Source organism: Osmerus mordax, chromosome 23 (genome assembly GCF_038355195.1).
Source record: "Osmerus mordax isolate fOsmMor3 chromosome 23, fOsmMor3.pri, whole genome shotgun sequence".
Lineage (NCBI taxonomy): Eukaryota > Metazoa > Chordata > Actinopteri > Osmeriformes > Osmeridae > Osmerus > Osmerus mordax.
Genome location: NC_090072.1, coordinates 194,291 through 213,783, shown reverse-complemented (window position 1 = coordinate 213,783; position 19,493 = coordinate 194,291). Strand labels below are relative to the sequence as shown.

Genomic DNA, 19,493 nt, shown 5'->3' with positions numbered 1-19,493 from the left:
GCTACACACACACATGGCTGCAAAAGGAGGTGCCACAAGCTACTGACTAAAATGGTTCACATACTTTTTCACATGTCACATTTTCAGTTTTGTGAGATAAACCACTTTTGTTGAATAAATAATGAAAATACATAATTTGTCTTTGTTTGTGTCCCTTATTTGGAAAGTCTGCTTTACAAATTGGTGTTTGGATGTACATTTAATAAGGTTATTTAACATTTTTGTACAAATACAATGACCATGTCTGGAGGGTTCACAAACTTTCAAGCAGCACTGCATATCCAGGAAAGGGGAGGAGCATAGAAGAAGGGGATGATGAAGGGGGGTTAGGAAGAGGATGGAAGGAGGAGGAGCATAGAAGAGGAGATGGAGGGGGGATAAGGAGGTTAGGCACAGGCCACACTGAGATGTAAGCCACCTGATGAGTAGGACACTAACAGATTTTAACCATCAATCCGTACCCAGACCCTTAACCAGACCTCTTCAATCCATACCCAGATTTAAATGGACCATTTGACCAATTTCCTCCCTTTCCAGACGGACCATTCAAATTTGGGAATAATTATAAATTATAAATAATTTCTGATTTTCATAAGTAGGTTGGTTATAATTGTACATAACTTCATTAAATAACTTTTTTCTAGGTTATAGTTAACATAATAAACAGTTGATTTAAAAAGGTGATAAAAGTCTCTTGGGAACTTAGTTTGAGTTAGGGCTTCTCATACATCCCTAGAACTTCTATCTGAGGAGGTTTAGTGTGACAGGTAGGTTGCATTATCTCCTCCCCTTGTTGTTTCCATGCTGTTGAGGAGAAGAAGGCAAGAGGATTCTGAGTCTATTTCTTCTTCTGTCTGTCCAGGAAGCGTTGCCTGCGTTCCATTGGAATCTCCTCCAGGCTGATGCCATGGTTCCTGGCGCTGGGGGAAGAGGAACATCTCTGTGTTTTCTCTTCACACATAATGCCTCAGACACTTTGCAGCAGACCATTTCTTTGATGCATTCTTAATTAAGTTCTTAAATACTTAATTACTTAAATTCTAAAGTTCAATTTCTTGTCTGGTGTTGTCTGATATCCAGTCAACTGAATGATACATTTGTATGAAGGGGACATATCCCTAGTATGTACTAACCTGGAGTATACATCCATAGTGTGTACTAACCTGTAGTATACATCCCTAGCGTGTACTAACCTGGAGGACACATCCTTAGCGTGTACTAACCTGGAGGACACATCCCTAGCGTGTACTAACCTGGAGGACACATCCCTAGTGTGTACTAACCTGGAGGACACATCCCTAGTGTGTACTAGCCTGGAGGACACATCCCTAGCGTGTACTAACCTGGAGGACACATCCCTAGTGTGTACTAACCTGGAGGACACATCCCTAGCGTGTACTAACCTGGAGGACACATCCCTAGTGTGTACTAACCTGGAGGACACATCCCTAGCGTGTACTAACCTGGAGGACACATCCCTAGCGTGTACTAACCTGAAGGACACATCCCTAGTGTGTACTAACCCTGGAGGACACATCCCTAGTGTGTACTAACCTGGAAGACACATCCCTAGTGTGTACTTACCCTGGAGTGAGGTCAGGAGGGATGGGAAGTGGTTTGGTGAAGCCATCTCTCCCCATCAGCCAAAAGGTGTCCTCGTTACCCTTCGTCTGATACATGTCACACACAAACATTAAGAATGCATGTATTTGGTATTTTTTAGGATGTACACAATTAAATGTTTGTGTGTACCTGTGTGACTCTGGTCTCAACCTTGAATCCCTGTTTGAGACTCATTAGAATCTTCATAGTGGTCAAGCTTATGTGGATTCTGTAAGCTGTAACACACAATCATGAGTTACATAAATAACATGTTGATGACTACATGAGCATCGTTAGGTGAATGATTGGGTGTGTGTAAGAGAGGTATATTAATACTAACGTAGCCCAGAAGATTCCATGAGAGATGCAGTGGTGACTGTGTCTCCAAACAGACAATACCTGGGCATGGTCAAACCCACAACACCTGCCACGACTGGACCTAAGGATGGAACACACATATACACATACACCACACACATATACATACACACACCACATGCAAACAAATACACACACATACCATATCCATATAAATACACACACACACCACATGCATACACGTGCCATAAGGGTTGCGGGAGGAGGGTTCATGGTTCAGAGAGGAGGGTTCATGGTTCAGAGAGGAGGGTTCATGGTTCAGAGAGGAGGGTTCATGGTTCAGAGAGGAGGGTTCATGGTTCAGAGAGGAGGGTTCATGGTTCAGAGAGGAGGGTTCATGGTTCAGAGAGGAGGGTTCATGGTTCAGAGAGGAGGGTTCATGGTTTAGAGAGGAGGGTTCATGGTTCAGAGAGGAGGGTTCATGGTTTAGAGAGGAGGGTTCATGGTTCAGAGAGGAGGGTTCATGGTTTAGAGAGGAGGTTAGGGCGTACCAGAATGCAGTCCGATGCGGATCTTGACTTTGACGTCTGGCATGTGTTTGATGCGGAAGGCTCCGATGCAGTGGAGAATGTCTAGGGACATGTTGGACACCTCCGCTGCATGGCGGGTACCGTTTGGGTTAGGAACACCTGACGCAACCATGTAGGCGTCGCCTATCGTCTCCACCTGCACACACACACACTCCAGTTAGTCTCCACCTGCACACACACTCCAGTTAGTCTCCACCTGCACACACACTCCAGTAATCTCCATCTGCACACACACACATTTATCGATCCCATCTGCAGTATTGTTTTCAAAAGGGTCCATGTGTACCTTGTAAACATCATGGGTACCAATGATGGCATCAAATGTGGTGTAGAGATCATTCAGCAGATCCACCACCTGTACAGAGAGGACAAAGATTAGCAGGTTTGAGCTAGCAGGGTTAGGATGGTTGAGTTAGCAGGGCTGGGCTAGTAGGGTATAGCATTGATGGGTTAGTAGAGTTACATTTACATTTAGTCATTTAGCAGACGCTCTTATCCAGAGCGACTTACAGTAAGTACAGGGACATTCCCCCGAGGCAAGTAGGGTGAAGTGCCTTGCCCAAGGACACAACGTCAGTTTGCATGACCGGGAATCGAACTGGCAACCTTCGGATTACTAGCCCGATTCCCTAACCGCTCAGCCACCTGACTCCCAGAAAGATGAACATTAGAGTTGAGTTAGCAGGGTTAGCAGGGTTAGCAGGGTTGGGTCAGGGTAAGGGTTTGCTGGGCTAGCTGGGCTAGCAGGGCTCGGTCAGGTTCTTGCCTCCATGGGTTCGCTGAGGGCTGAGATGGTGGTAAAACCCACGATGTCACTGAAGTAGAGCGTGGAGTCTGAGAAGTGCTCCGGCCGGACTGTCTTTCCCTTCTTCAGGGCCAGGGCCACAGACCTGGTCAGGGGCAGGGTTAGTAACGTAGGGTAGGGCCACAGACCTGGTCAGGGGCAGGGTTAGTAACGTAGGGCCACAGACCTGGTCAGGGGCAGGGTTAGTAACGTAGGGCCACAGACCTGGTCAGGGGCAGGGTTAGTAACGTAGGGCCACAGACCTGGTCAGGGGCAGGGTTAGTAATGTAGGGTTAGGGTTAACCCTATACCTAACCCTAACCCCGTGACATCACTGGGTTAAAATGTGTGCACCAGAATTACGGTCAGGGGTTACCTGGGTCAGGGGTCACCTGGGTCAGGGGTCACCTGGGTCAGGGGTCACCTGGGTCAGGGGTCACCTGGGTCAGGGGTTACCTGGGTCAGGGGTCACCTGGGTCAGGATTAGGATTGAGGAATGAGGGTCAGGGTTACCTGGGGAGCAGCTGGCCCACCAGCTTGTCAGTCTTGGCCCGCTCCACCTCCAGCTCGTCAGTCCTCTCCCTGATCAGGTCCTCCAGGTTGGAGGAGTACTGCTCCAGCATCCTCAGCATGGAGTCGATGATGTTGGTCTTCCTCCCTCGACTCACATTCTTGAACTACACACATGCACGCCAAAACACACCGATCAAATACATTTAGTATAATAACTGTGTGTGTGAGAGTGTCTAATGTGTGTCTGGATGAGTATGTGTGTTCACCAGCTTGAATATCTCCTGGAAGTTTGGTCTGCTGTCTGGGTCCTCGCTCCAGCACTGCTGCATGAGAGAGATACACTCCAGAGGAGCCTCGTCCAGAGACACACACGGGCGACATAGGGGGGGAGGGCAGCGAACTCGGTCAACGATCTCTACACACACACACATCCAGACAGACACACAATCAGAAACCCACACACAACCAAACAGACACATATAAACACAGTAAGAGTTGTGTAGAAGTCTTCACGAAGGTGAAGTGGGACGGAGGTGAAGATGGAGGTGAGTATGGATGTGAAAGTAGATGTGATAGTTGTAAGGGATAATGTATAGAACGCCGGTCATTATCGGGAAAATAAGCCCAGTCAGGGCGAAGCTACACCCGACGAGGGTGCTGTTCGCCCTGTCGGGGCTTATTTTCCCGATAATGACCAGCGTTCTATACATTATCCTGCTTATTACACGGCTACTTGCAAAAACGAAACAATAACTTAACACAGTTTGTCTTTTTACAATGTATTTGTTACCATTCGTAGTGTTGATCAGCAGAGAAATAGTTCGCCAAAGACGTTGAACTTCAAAGACGTTGAACATGCATAGCAACGGTGATGGCAACAACTGTTGGCATTCTGTTTCTTCACTGGCGATGGCAGCAACTCTGCCTTTAACCAAGTATCAAAATCGGCGTATTTCCCAGTTAATCGGAAACTCATCCATAGTTGCCTGGTAGGCCTATGTAGGCTACGTTTTATTCCGGTAGGCTTCAGATCAGCTGAGTTGATAAGCTACTGGACTACTTGTGGAGTGATACGAAACACTTGAATCCGAGGCAAAAAGGCCACTTCCCTTGACAGCGGTCAATTATGCATAGCAACGGTCAAATATGGAAACATAGTTGACCATAGAATGTTGGGAAGCCCCATTCAAGTGAATGGAGCATTCTACAGCATTAAGAAGAGCCGTGTAATAAGAGGTGATAGTTGGGGTGAGGGTGGAGGTGATAGTGAGGGTGGAGGCGATAGTCTCCTCTCGTGAGTTTTTCTGGGAGTTTTTCCTTGTCTTCGTTGAGGGTTTAGGTTGGTTGAGGGGCAGTTAGGGTTAGGGTTACGTTCTATGCAGTTCTATGGCCGTATGTGAAACCCTCTGTGGCATTGCTTGTAAAAAGGGCTATACAAATAAATGTTGATTTGATTTGATAGTGAAGGTGATAGTGAGGGTTGAGGTGATAGTGAGGGTGAGGGTGGAGGTGATAGTGAGGGTGGAGGTGATAGGGAGGGTGGAGGTGATAGTGAGGGTGGAGGTGATAGGGAGGGTGGAGGTGATAGTGAGGGTGGAGGTGATAGTGAGGGTGGAGGTGATAGTGAGGGTGAGGGTGGAGGTGATAGTGAGGGTGAGGGTGGAGGTGATAGTGAGGGTTGAGGTGATAGTGAGGGTGAGGGTGGAGGTGATAGTGAGGGTGGAGGTGATAGGGAGGGTGGAGGTGATAGTGAGGGTGGAGGTGATAGGGAGGGTGGAGGTGATAGTGAGGGTGAGGGTGATAGGGAGGGTGGAGGCTAGGGTGGACATGAGGGTGGAGGTGACAGACCTTGTGCGGGCATGTCCATGGAGGCGTAGGGAGGGGTGCGTGAGATGACCTCGTGTGTGATGATGGCAAAGCTAAACACGTCTCCCTGGAAGGAGCCTTCCTGCTGAGGGCAGCGCAACAACTCTGGAGCTGTCCACAGCAGGTCTGCATACACACATATAAACAACTCTGGAGCTGTCCACAGCAGGTCTGCATACACACATATAAACAACTCTGGAGCTGTCCACAGCAGGTCTGCATACACACATATAAACAACTCTGGAGCTGTCCACAGCAGGTCTGCATACACACATATACACAACTCTGGAGCTGTCCACAGCAGGTCTGCATACACAAAAATAAACAACTCTGGAGCTGTCCACAGCAGGTCTGCATACACACATATAAACAACTCTGGAGCTGTCCACAGCAGGTCTGCATACACACATATAAACAACTCTGGAGCTGTCCACAGCAGGTCTGCATACACACATATACACAACTCTGGAGCTGTCCACAGCAGGTCTGCATACACACATATAAACAACTCTGGAGCTGTCCACAGCAGGTCTGCATACACACATATAAACAACTCTGGAGCTGTCCACAGCAGGTCTGCATACACACATATAAACAACTCTGGAGCTGTCCACAGCAGGTCTGCATACACACATATAAACAACTCTGGAGCTGTCCACAGCAGGTCTGCATACACACATATAAACAACTCTGGAGCTGTCCACAGCAGGTCTGCATACACACATATACACAACTCTGGAGCTGTCCACAGCAGGTCTGCATACACACATATAAACAACTCTGGAGCTGTCCACAGCAGGTCTGCATACACACATATACACACACATGTACACACATATACACACACATATACACACGTATACACACACACGTATACACACACACGTATACACACACACATATACATTTACATTACATTACATTTACATTTTAGTCATTTAGCAGACGCTCTTATCCAGAGCGACTTACAGTAAGTACAGGGACTTTCCCCTGAGGCAAGTAGGGTGAAGTGCCTTGCCCAAGGACACAACGTAATTTTGTTGGCCGGGAATCGAACTAACAACCTTCTGATTACTAGCCCGATTCCCTAACCACTCAGCCATCTGACTCCCACTATACACACTTATACACACACACGTATACACACATGCACAGACACACACACACCCACATAAACGTTTACACACACAGAGAAACACGCACATACACATAAATATATATATAAACATACATATATATTCACACACGCACACACACATATACACACACACATACCGTATTTCTTTGATTAAACGCTGCAGCGTTTATTACACAATGTTCATTTTTGGTGCGCCGTTTATTCGAGGGAGGCGTTTAATCGAAGAAATACGGTATATATAATTCTATATAATTCTAGAGACAGGTTCTACAGATGGATTCTATAGTTATGGAACATTGTTTTCTAGTTCTAGAGGCGTGTTCTATATTTCTAGAGATGGGTTCTATAATTATGGAACAGTGTTCTATAGTTCTACAGATGGGTTCTATAGTTATAGAACACTGTTCCTAGGGTGGCACCTTGGGGTTCTTCTGGCAGCAGGAGTTTCTGAGAGTGAAGGATCATGGGAACACCGTAGTCGCTAATCTTCAGAACAAAGCGTCCGTCCACCACACAGTTACGAGACTTCAGTCGGCCGTGACTCAGCCCTCGCATGTGCAGGAACTTCATCCCCTGCACACACAGACAACATATTCACACACATATGTACACACACATATACACACACAAACATACTTAGGGCCTCATGTACTAACGCTTTTGCGCCCACTTCAGGCGTATTTGTTTCGCAATTTGCGCGTAAAAGCATGGCGAGGTATGTACAAACATGCCACACTGAGGTAAAAGCGCAGACTGCCTGTCGCGGGAACTGAAAATGGCAAATTGCGCTTTTCCGTGTCATGCATATGCATTCACAGGAGGGTCAAGGGGAAAGAGGGAGTTTCCCATAAAGAGATGGGAGGGGATGCGTTAAGTGCGCCTAATTATGTATTCCGCGGTATGTACAAAAACCGCCTGTAAAAGCGCACCTCTATTTTGCGGTGAATATTGTCCACCTGTTAAAAGCAGGTGTAAACCAGGATGCGCATATGCCTCCTGGTGAAATGGCAGCCGTAACCCGAGCAAGACGAAGACATAGGCCAAAGGATTTTTGCCACAAGGATCACACCTGTGGTGTGGGGGGTTTGAGCTGTCAGCACCTGCCTGGTCGTCGGTTTGCCAACGCTGGACCTGGTCGCCAACCGGAAACCAGTCTCCATGACGGGCCACAGCGAGTTTCCCGGTCCCTTCCTACATCTACCAAGTTGAACAATGGATTTTGGTGTTTCAAAACCCATTGACACTTCCCTGCTGTATGACTGTGATAAGCCTGTGTTCTGCTCCTCTCTTTCACCAACCGTCTCTGGAGAAGAGGATCCCTCACTGAATTGCTCCTCCTAAGGTTTCTTCCATTTTTTCTCCTGCAGTGAGTTTTCTTGGAGTTTTTCCTTGTCTTCCTTGAGGGTTTAGGTTGGTTGAGGGGCAGTTCTATGGGCGTATGTGAAGCCCTCTGTGACATGCTTGCGTGTAAAAAGGGCTATACAAATACATTTTGATTTGACTGTAAGAAATCAAAGATTACATTGAATCTCCGACTCAGCGTTCACATTCCATTCCAGCAGTTGTTATACTCCTCGCTACATTACAAATATTGGCATCAGGATCATTTCAAACAGTCATCGCTGTTTTACATTTACATTTAGTCATTTAGCAGACGCTCTTATCCAGAGCGACTTACAGTAAGTACAGGGACATTCCCCCGAGGCAAGTAGGGTGAAGTGCCTTGCCCAAGGACACAACGTCAGTTGGCATGACCGGGAATCGAACTGGCAACCTTCGGATTACTAGCCCGACTCCCTCACCGCTCAGCCAACTGACTCCCGTTTTGACTTTGGTGGCTGGTCCATGATAGAAAGAGAGAAGGAGGCCCATTCAATTGCGCGTTTAAATGCTCGCAATGTACGGTATACTGGGCGCAGAAATGTCCTGATTACCCGATGACCTGCAGGTTTTGTAAATACGACGTAAACTGAAGTATCACAGCGTGCTCAATCTGCAGGTTGGCCATGGCGCTAATAACGCTATGTTTGTGAATGTACATACATGAGGCCCTTAGTGTCCAGTGTGTGTATAACAGCAGGGTTAGGTAGAAGGGGTGTGTGATGACCTTGATGAGGTCTGTGAGCAGCGAGGACTTGAACATCCAGTCCAGCCTGAGCTCCGGGTCAGCCAGCAGGTCAGACAAGCTTCCCCGGGGGCAGTGCTCCATCACCAGGGCGAAGATCCCCCCGTCCAGGAACAGCCCCAGGTACAGGTTCAGGTTCTCATGACGCATCTCTCTCATCTAGGCACATGTGTGTGTGTTACCTGGTTGACCAGGGTGTGATGTGTGTGTGTTACCTGGTTGACCAGGGTGTTTGTGTGTGTTCCTGGTTGACCAGGGTGTGTGTTACCTGGTTGACCAGGGTGTGTGTGTGTGTTACCTGGTTGAACAAGGTCTTGGTGTTCTGATCAATGCTCAGCACTGTTTCTCCTTTAGGACATTTCTTTATCCACACCCTGTCACCCTGGCAACAACACACCAACATATCAGTCATCACAACATCCTCTTAAAGGGTGTGAGTTGGCATGTGTACCTTAGTGTGGCTATGTTAGCATGTGGTGGTATCTTAGTGCGTGTCTTAGCATGTCTGCTGTACCGTGTGTGCGGTTGCATGTGTATGGTAGTGTTTGACAGTGTGTGTGTATCTTACATTTACATTTACATTTCGTCATTTAGCAGACGCTCTTATCCAGAGCGACTTACAGTAAGTACAGGGACATTCCCCCGAGGCAAGTAGGGTGAAGTGCCTTGCCCAAGGACACACCGTCAGTTGGCATGACCGGGAATCGAACTGGCAACCTTCGGATTACGAGCCCGATTCCCTAACCGCTCAGCCACCTGACTCCCCTAGTGTGTGTGGTAGCGTGTGTGTTACCTCCAGCATGGCGATGTTGGAGCTGTCTGGTGTGGTCTGGATGTAGCTCCGCCCACAGACAGAGACGGGAGTCTTCACATCCAGGAGACTTTGCAGCATGCTCTCCTCTATCAGCCTCTACACACACACACATTCTCCTCCATCAGCCTCTACACACACACACACACACACACATTCTCCTCCATCAGCCTCTACACACACACACACACACATTCTCCTCCATCAGCCTCTACACACATACACACACTCTCCTCCATCAGCCTCTACACACACACACACTCTCTCTCCTCCCTCAGCCTCTACACGCACACACACACACACTCTCCTCCATCAGCCTCTACACACACGCACACACACACTCTCCTCCCTCAGCCTCTACACACACACACACTCTCCTCCATCAGCCTCTACACACATACACACACACACTCTCCTCCATCAGCCTCTACACACGTACACACACACACACTCTCCTCCATCAGCCTCTACACAAACACACACACACACTCTCCTCCATCAGCCTCTACACACACACACACACTCTCCTCCATCAGCCTCTACACACACACACACTCTCCTCCATCAGCCTCTACACACACACACACTCTCCTCCATCAGCCTCTACACACACACACACACACTCTCCTCCATCAGCCTCTACACACACACACACTCCTACACTGGAATGAAGACACACTGACCTTCCTGCTGACTTGAGTGTTGATGAAGACCAGGTCATCCAGAGTCAGGACCACCTTACTGCTCACAGCGGCTACGGCCCCTCCACGCCTGGGGGGGTAAGACAGGGTTAGGGTTAGACTGGGTTAGGGTTAGACAGGAGAAAGACACAACTAGGGCAGAGAGAAATATGAGAGATGCGGTTTTCAGTATAATAATGTGTGCATGCGTATTATTATATTTACACTAAATTGTGAGTGTGTGTTTTAAGAGTGTGTGTCTACTGTGTGTGTGTCTACTGTGTGTGTGTCTCTACTGTGTGTGTCTCTACTGTGTGTGTGTCTCTATTGTGTGTGTGTCTACTGTGTGTGTGTCTCTACTGTGTGTGTGTCTACTGTGTGTGTCTACTGTGTGTGTGTCTACTGTGTGTGTCTCTACTGTGTGTGTGTCTACTGTGTGTGTGTCTACTGTGTGTGTGTGTGTGTCTACTGTGTGTGTGTGTGTGTCTACTGTGTGTGTGTCTACTTTGTGTGTCTCCACTGTGTGTGTGTCTCTACTGTGTGTGTGTCTACTGTGTGTGTGTCTCTACTGTGTGTGTGTCTCTACTGTGTGTGTGTCTACTGTGTGTGTGTCTCTACTGTGTGTGTGTCTACTGTGTGTGTGTTTACTGTGTGTGTCTCTACTGTGTGTGTGTCTCTACTGTGTGTGTCTCTACTGTGTGTGTGTGTGTGTCTACTGTGTGTGTGTCACCTCTTGTAGAACCAGGCTGCTCCCCCAAACAGACACAGCAGAATGAAGAGGAAGAAAAGAGTTACACTGCTCACACCTGCAAACACACACACATTACACACACATTAACCACGCACATTACACACATTCATTACACACATTCATTACATCCCCACCCCCTGTCCCTGTGTAGGTGGTACGGACCATCAGTGCAGGCTGTTTCTGGGCTGAACCAACAAAAGCTGCTGGAGGGGGGTTTCCCCCCAGGGAAGTGGAAGGAGCGTGGCAGGGGCCTGAGGCCCCCCCTGGTGGCGTGTGTGTGTGTGGGCTCCAGGCTGTGTGTGGCTCGGAGCCGGTCTCCCCCTGCTGAGTCCAGCACCACGTACCGTGCCTGCATGCCCTCCCCACCCCGCCCCCCTGTCACCGGCTGGTTGAAGCCCTGGAACTCAAACCCTCCGTCACTCTGGGGGAGCTCCGCCCCCGTTACCCAGCGGCCCCCGCCCGCCTGGCGACGCTCCTCCACTGCCTTAGCAATGAAGTAGACAGCATTGTAGATGGTCCCGAACAGAGGAGACACCTGCCACACACACACAAACGTAACACACACACACAAACACACACATACACATGTAACACACGCACACAAACACACACATACACATGCATGCACACACAGACACAAAAGATCAAGTTACAGTAGGAAGACTTCAGAAAGGTACACACCCCCACCCACACCCACCCACCTCGCTGGCGGGGACAGAGCTACGAAGCTGGTGGGAGAGCTGGGCTTGGCGGTACGCCTCATGGAAGCTGCTCTCTGAGTCCATGGTGACGGTTACCACAGCATCGTACGCCTGACGCAGCCGTGTGTGATTGGTCAGCACAGGGAAGGCTGCGTCCTGATAGGGCAGCGCGTATAACAGCGTGTCATATGGCAGGAAGACGTAGCCATCAGACACCATGCCCATGTCCAGCGCAGCCAATAGAAGCTCTCGCTGCTCCTCTCCTCCAATCAGAACTGAGCTCATGCACATGATCACCACTGCAGAGGGTTAGGGTAAGTAGAGTTAGTGTAGGGAACACACTCACACTTTCTTCAACACACTGTGACAAACTCACAAACTCTCTCTTATGCTGGGTACACAAACCCAGAATATACACAAGTACAAAAATATTTTTTTAAATCTTATAAGATTTTCAAAATGTGAGAGACCACAAACATGAGGACAAAAACATCCTAGACTGAACCGTTTTGCTCCCCCCACACATCAGGATTTCTGATTTGAATATTTACGATTCACGATCGGGGCGGTTCCGACGTTCTTCCGAGCAGGTTCGGTCACTCTTAACACACCTCACACCAAGGGAAAATCTCATCAAATAATCTGTAGAACCATCAAGATAATCGGGACATTACCTACGATTGTCGGAAGGGGGGAAATCGGCCAGATTATCCAGTGGCGTGTACCCAGCATTACCCTTACACTCTCACACACTCTCTCTCTTGAACCCTCTTCTGACCTTTGACCTTGTCAGCCATCCTGATGGTCTTGAGAGCGGGCCTGGGCCCCTCCCCCTCTGTATCCATAGTGACCACAGGGCCCACGGGGACACCCAGGGCGCGCAGCGAGGACGCCACTTCCTGCCCGGTGGCCTCCCATAGGTCGCTGGAAGCACAGACCACGCCCACGTGCGCCCAGCGGAAGAACCTCAGGACAGAAAAAAGAAGGCGGGGCGAAGGCGGTACGGGCGCCAACGACGGCCAATCAGTACCCAGGCAGCCTGGGGAGGCCAGCCCTGCCTTCCAGTTGCTGGCCAATAGGGAGGCTGCAGAACAGAGGGCGGGGTTGAAGGGGCCCAAGAAGGTGTGGCCGTAGCCCTCTAGTTCTGCCAATCGCGCGAGGGCCTGGGAGGTGCTGCATGGCTCGGTTACCAGGGAGACATCATACCAGTACCCTCGGTTCAGGCTGGGGTCTTTACGTAACCGCGACAATGCCAGGTTAGCAGCCACCCCCGGCATCGCACGAGAGAAGAGAGGGTCACATGACCATGGCCCCACCAGAGCTATCTTGTAGGTGGTCGTCCACACCGCAGGGGCGCCGAGCAACCACAGCCATAGCAACAGCATTCCATGTGGAAAGATCATGATCATGGAAACCATCTGAGGAAGAGAGATGGAGAGATGAGGGATGGAGAGATGAGGGATGGAGAGATGAAGCATGGAGAGATGAAGGATGGACAGATGAGGCATGGAGAGATGAGGGATGGGGAGATGAAGGATGGACAGATGGAGAGATGAGGGATGGAGAGATGAGGGATGGAGAGATGAGGCATGGAGAGATGAGGGATGGGGAGATGAAGGATGGACAGATGGAGAGATGAGGGATGGAGAGATGAGGGATGGAGAGATGAGGCATGGAGAGATGAGGGATGGGGAGATGAAGGATGGACAGATGAGGCATGGAGAGATGAGGCATGGAGAGATGAGGGATGGAGAGATGAGGGATGGAGAGATGAGGGATGGGGAGATGAAGGATGTACAGATGAGGCATGGAGAGATGAGGCATGGAGAGATGAGGGATGGAGAGATGAGGGATGGGGAGATGAGGGATGGGGAAATGAAGGATGGACAGATGAGGCATGGAGAGATGAGGCATGGAGAGATGAGGGATGGAGAGATGAGGGATGGAGAGATGAAGGATGGACAGATGAGGCATGGAGAGATGAGGCATGGAGAGATGAGGCATGGAGAGATGAGGCATGGAGAGATGAGGGATGGAGAGATGAGGGATGGAGAGATGAGGGATGGCGATGGAGGGATGAGCAGATAATAGTATACATGCACACTACCCACATCTCAGCTACCAGACACTGTAATTATGATCTAATATGTTTTTGTTTTTGTAATATGTTTAACAAAAAGTTAAAAGGGAAACAACACTTTCAGAGTAGAAGCAGACATTGAACAATTTATTAAAAAACTGTAAAACGGGGATGTTCTAACAGTTTTGACCAGTAGTGTATATAAATCTAAGCTTTGGATAAAAAATATATTATTATTATAAAGTCATATACTGTATAATAAACAGCATATCCACACTATATAATTATATATATATATATATATATTATATATATATATATATATGTGGACCCTACTTGTCTCTAGGTTAGTATAGGGTATAAGATTAGTATAGGATATTGTGTATTATAGGTTTAGTATACTCTATTGCTTATCATTTTGTATATTTATGAGGTTTATTGTATTATATGTTAGCTTGTCAAAGATGTAAACTTGTTTTGAGTACTTATATGTCATGTTATGCCAGGTTGCTTTGCGTTATCTTGTCCTAAGAATTTCAGTGCGCAGTCTGACCCTGTGTTGGTCTGTATACCTGACAATAAGACTTATAATATATTATTATAAGTTATAAGTTATATACGTATATATATATAAGTTATTATTATAATAAAAGACGATAATCATTTACAGTATATCCAAGTAGGGAAGTTGAGATAGAGGTTGAAGGAGGTAGAGATGGAGGGAAGGTGGAGAGTTAGGGTAGAGGGAAGGAGAGAGAAAGAAAGAAAGAGGGAAGGAGGAGAGTTAGGGTAGAGGGAAGGAGGGAGAGAGAAGGAAGGAGAGAGAAAAGAGAGAGGGAAGGAGGAGAGTTAGGGTTGGCTAATCCTGGTTATATTTCTGTCTCTGAAGCAGAAACAGAGTTCAGCTAATGATCTTTACTTAAACCCTCTTAGGCCCTCGCAGCCGGTCCTAAACACGTAACCTGCTATCCGTACCTGTGTGTGACAGCATCATCGTGTTTATGCAATTTCATTCATCTGCATATCACTGTACATATAGTTAATATAGTGTGGTATTGTTGTAATATTGGACAATATATATAGTTGTTGTAAAATGAGGGGTTTGAGAGAGGGAGAGAAGGAGAAGAAACAGGAAGGAAAGATAGAAGGAAGGTAGAGAGGGTTCCAATGGTTCGGATGTAGGGTCATAGTTAGGGTTAGGACTGGCTCATATAGGGATGTAGGGTCATAGTTAGGGTTAGGACTGGCTCATAGAGGGAGGTAGGGTCATAGTTAGGGTTAGGACTGGCTCATAGAGGGAGGTAGAGGGGGAGGGAGGTCAGTACTGGCTCATAGCTTCATTTATCCAATCATGAATTAAAGAGCAAATTAAAACAGCCTACAACTGTTTTGTTCACACTCTCTCACTCATTCACACTAACTCATTCACACACACTTTCACCTTACCACTCTTTTACGCACTCACCTGTTGCTGGTCTACACGATGTTCAGACTCATGAAGATCCAGATACACACATGAACACCTCCACACAATCACAGACACACTGTCTTACCTACCAATCTCCCCTCACACACACACACTGCATCCAGACACTCCCCAGGTGATACGATGTTGGTCGGCCTCTGAGCAAAGACAATCTGTCCAGTCTGATCTTCTCTCTGGCAGGAGAGAAGGGCGAGAGGGGGAGGAGAGAGAGAGGGAGGAGAGAGAGGGAGGGAGAGAGAGGGAGAGGAGAGAGGGGCTCAAGCCTATTTCTGTTTAATCTTGTTGTGTGTTCAGCAGTGTGTGTGCTTCACAGGTTAGGGTTCATGTTTTAGAAAGCAGTATACTAATGGCTCAACCTAGATAAATCATCCTTCTAGCTGAGAACTATGACTGACCAATCACCTCTCTGTAAGTTACTTGTTATAACCCTAACCTTTTATCCCTATAAACCATAACCCTAAATAACCCTTTCTCTAACCATAGATCACACTATTAATAGGTCATTCCTTCAATTTAGTTTTCAGTTATTTTGTTTGCTTACAAATTTTTTGAATGCATGGCTCATTTTCTTAACTCTAAACACAATGTAAGGACTTTAAACAGTCTTTACTAACCCTGACTACACACACTAACCCCGACTACACACACTAACCCCGACTACACACACTAACCCCGACTACACACACTAACCCCGACTACACACACTAACCCCGACTACACACACTAACCCCGACTACACACACTAACCCCGACTACACACACTAACCCCGACTACAGACACTAACCCTGACTACACACACTTACCCCGACTACACACACTTACCCCGACTACACACACTAACCCTGACTACACACACTAACCCTGACTACACACACTTACCACAACTACATTTACATTTATGCATTTAGCAGACGCTTTTATCCAAAGCGACTTCCAAGAGAGAGCTTTACAAAGTGCATAGGTCACTGATCATAACAACAAGATAGCCACAAAACATTGCGAGTAGCCAAAACATGAAGCACACATTGTGAACAATCAAAGTAAGTGCCAAAGGGAAGAACCATAAGAGCATGTAGTTAAACAAGTTACAATTAAACAACATGAACCGCTATAAGTGCAAGTGTACCTGTGGAAAAAACAAGCAACAATAATAAAAACAATATATCACAGCTAGTACAAAATTTTTAAATCAGTTACCACTAATCACAAGAGCAACAAGTCTCTGAGAAAGAGTCATTGTGATCCTTGAGGAAACTAACATCGGGTCAAGCGAACCATTCCTAAGTACCGTTGTACTCCCGGAACAAGTGCGTCTTGAGCCTTTTCTTGAAGGTGGAGAGACAGTCAGTGTCTCTGATGGAGGTGGGGAGTTGATTCCACCACTGTTGATTCCACAACTACACACACTAACCCCAACTACACACACTTACCCCAACTACACACACACTAACCCTGACTACACACACTAACCCTGACTACACACACTAACCCTGACTACACACACTAACCCTGACTACACACACACTAACCCTGACTACACACACTAACCCTGACTACACACACACACTAACCCTGACTACACACACTAACCCTGACTACACACACACTAACCCTGACTACACACACTAACCCTGACTACACACACACTAACCCTGACTACACACACTAACCCTGACTACACACACACTAACCCTGACTACACACACTAACCCTGACTACACACACACTAACCCTGACTACACACACTAACCCTGACTACACACACACACTAACCCTGACTACACACACTAACCCTGACTACACACACACTAACCCTGACTACACACACTAACCCTGACTACACACACTAACCCTGACTACACACACTAACCCGAACGCAGACAGAGACTTAGCCTGAGAATTGTAATAACAGATGGAGACTGAGAATTGTAATAACAGATGGAGACTGAGAATTGTAATAACAGACACTGATGGATACTAGGAATGTTAATAAAAACCTTTTAATAGAAACCAGCAGGGTTAGGGTTATTCTGTCAAACTGAACACAGAGTCCAGTACAATACAGGGTTACAATATGAACTATTTCAACTGCCACCCAGTCTACCTTTACCGCCACACCGCCCCCCTTCCCCTCTTAGCTACTCCCAACCTCTGACCCCTCCCTCCTGACCTTTGACCCCTTCCTCCCAACCCCTGACCCCTCCTGTCCTCCTGACAGTTGTCCAGGAGACCCCTGGTGGGTGGAGTTGGTGTGATGGACACGCCCCCCTCCCTCGACATGAGACTGCTAGGGTCCACTCTGTCAGCCCTGAGAGGATGAGACAGTGAGGGGGGTGAGTATGTATTTGTGTGTGTGTACGTGTGTACGTGAGTGAGTGTGTGAGTATATGTGTGTGTGTGCTACCTGAGCAGGGAGAGCAGGTGCAGGGAGAGAGCCGCCCTGTCAGGCCGGGAGGCGATCATCTGACCTACACACACACATCAGGGTCAGAGTCTGTGGGATGGTGTGTGTGTGTGTGTGAGTGAGTGTGTGTGTCACCTCTGTTGGCTGGAGTCTCTCTTGGCTGGTGAACAGGAGGAGATACAGACATTCCACTACCGCAGGATGAACCTTCAAACACACACACACCATCTTAAATTAAAATGAATGCAAGTAGATGCTGGTAGAATCTAAATTTGTATATTTACTTTCATCTTGAATACCTGTGATGTCACTCTCCACTGTCTCTCCTGGAGATCGATCTAACAGCTGAGAGAGAGAAAGAGGGGGGAGGTAAGGAGAGAGAGGGGGAAGTAAGGAGGAGGGGGAAGTAAGGAGAGAGAGGGGGGAGGGGTAGGTAAGGATAGAGAGGGTGGAGGGCAGGGGGAGGTAAGGAGAGAGAGGGGGGAGGGGCAGGGTAGGTAAGGTGAGAGAGGGGGGAGGGGGAGGTAAGGACAGAGGGAGGGAGGGAGGGGCAGGGTAGGGAAGGAGAGAGGGATGGAGGGAGAAAGAGAAGGAGGTAGAGAGGGAGGAAGAGAGAGGAGAGAGTATGTGAGTAACCTACCATGGAGACATAGTACTGTATGTGTTACCATAGAGACATAGTATTGTATGTGTGTGCTACCATAGAGACATAGAAATGTGTATGTGTGTGTATGTGTTACCATAGAGACATAGTACTGTAGCTCACTGCATCTGCCGTCATTGGGGGGGGGGGAGTCCTGCTGGGAAGGGGGAGTGTCTCTTTCAGCACTCTCCAATCCTGGTTCTAGTCCATAGGCCCTCCCCTTTAACACAAATCCCTCCTCACTTCCACACCCTACTGTTGTAGAACGACACACACGCACACAAACATAGGTTAGCATTAGCCCAGGTTAGTTTTAGTCCTGGTTAACATTAGTTTATATTAGCCTTGTTTTAAATTAGAATTAGCCCAGGTTAACATTAGACAAAATTAATATTAGCCCATGTTCGCATTAGCTCAGTTTAGCATGCACCGAGGTTAGATCAGGTTAGCGCTAAAACATATTGTTCAGAAGATTCCTAGCGGTCACCCAGAGAACACCAGATTATGAGATTAGGCATAATCCCATTCCCTCCTCACCTACAGTCTCTGGCACATGAACCCTGATAAGGACAGGGAGTGTGCATTGTGTGTGTGAGTGTATGGTGTGTGTCTCTGTGTGGTGTTTGTATGTGTATGGTGTGTGTGTGTGTATGGTGTGTATGGTATGCGTGAATGTGGGCGAGTTAGTGTGTGAGTGTAAGGTGTGTGTGAGTGTAAGGTGTGTGTGTATGGTGTGTGAGTGTGTGTGTTACCTGCTAGGTGACTAGAGTCCAGCTGAGGTTCCAGAGGGTGAGCAATCACTTCTACTCCCTCTCCTCCTCTACTTCCCACTCCTAGCTCTCCATCACCTCCCCCTTTTCCTCCCTTTCTCCTCTCCCCTCCTACCCCTCTCCTTTCTGCCCCCTCTCCTCCTCCCTCTCTCCCCTCTCCCCATGCTTCTCTCCTCTCCCCCCCTTCTCTCCTCTCTCCTCTTCCTCTCATCTCTCCTCCTCTTCCTCTC

General features: G+C 47.8%; 1 protein-coding gene across 1 annotated transcript; it reads right to left on the bottom strand.

Annotated features, from left to right (window-relative positions):
- Positions 1-838: 838 nt before the first annotated feature.
- LOC136967946 (retinal guanylyl cyclase 2-like) lies at positions 839-13,357 on the bottom strand. Its single transcript, XM_067261946.1, has 19 exons — positions 12,658-13,357; positions 11,880-12,178; positions 11,341-11,713; positions 11,158-11,233; positions 10,431-10,518; positions 9,730-9,846; positions 9,235-9,318; positions 8,919-9,095; positions 7,231-7,384; positions 5,656-5,799; positions 4,074-4,222; positions 3,808-3,971; positions 3,277-3,400; positions 2,797-2,865; positions 2,472-2,646; positions 1,943-2,041; positions 1,753-1,838; positions 1,585-1,670; positions 839-920 (listed from the first exon to the last, which is right to left on the bottom strand). Exons 1-19 carry the CDS (start codon positions 13,355-13,357, stop codon positions 839-841), a joined length of 3,246 nt encoding a protein of 1,081 aa, XP_067118047.1.
- Between the last annotated feature and the right edge of the window lie 6,136 nt (positions 13,358-19,493).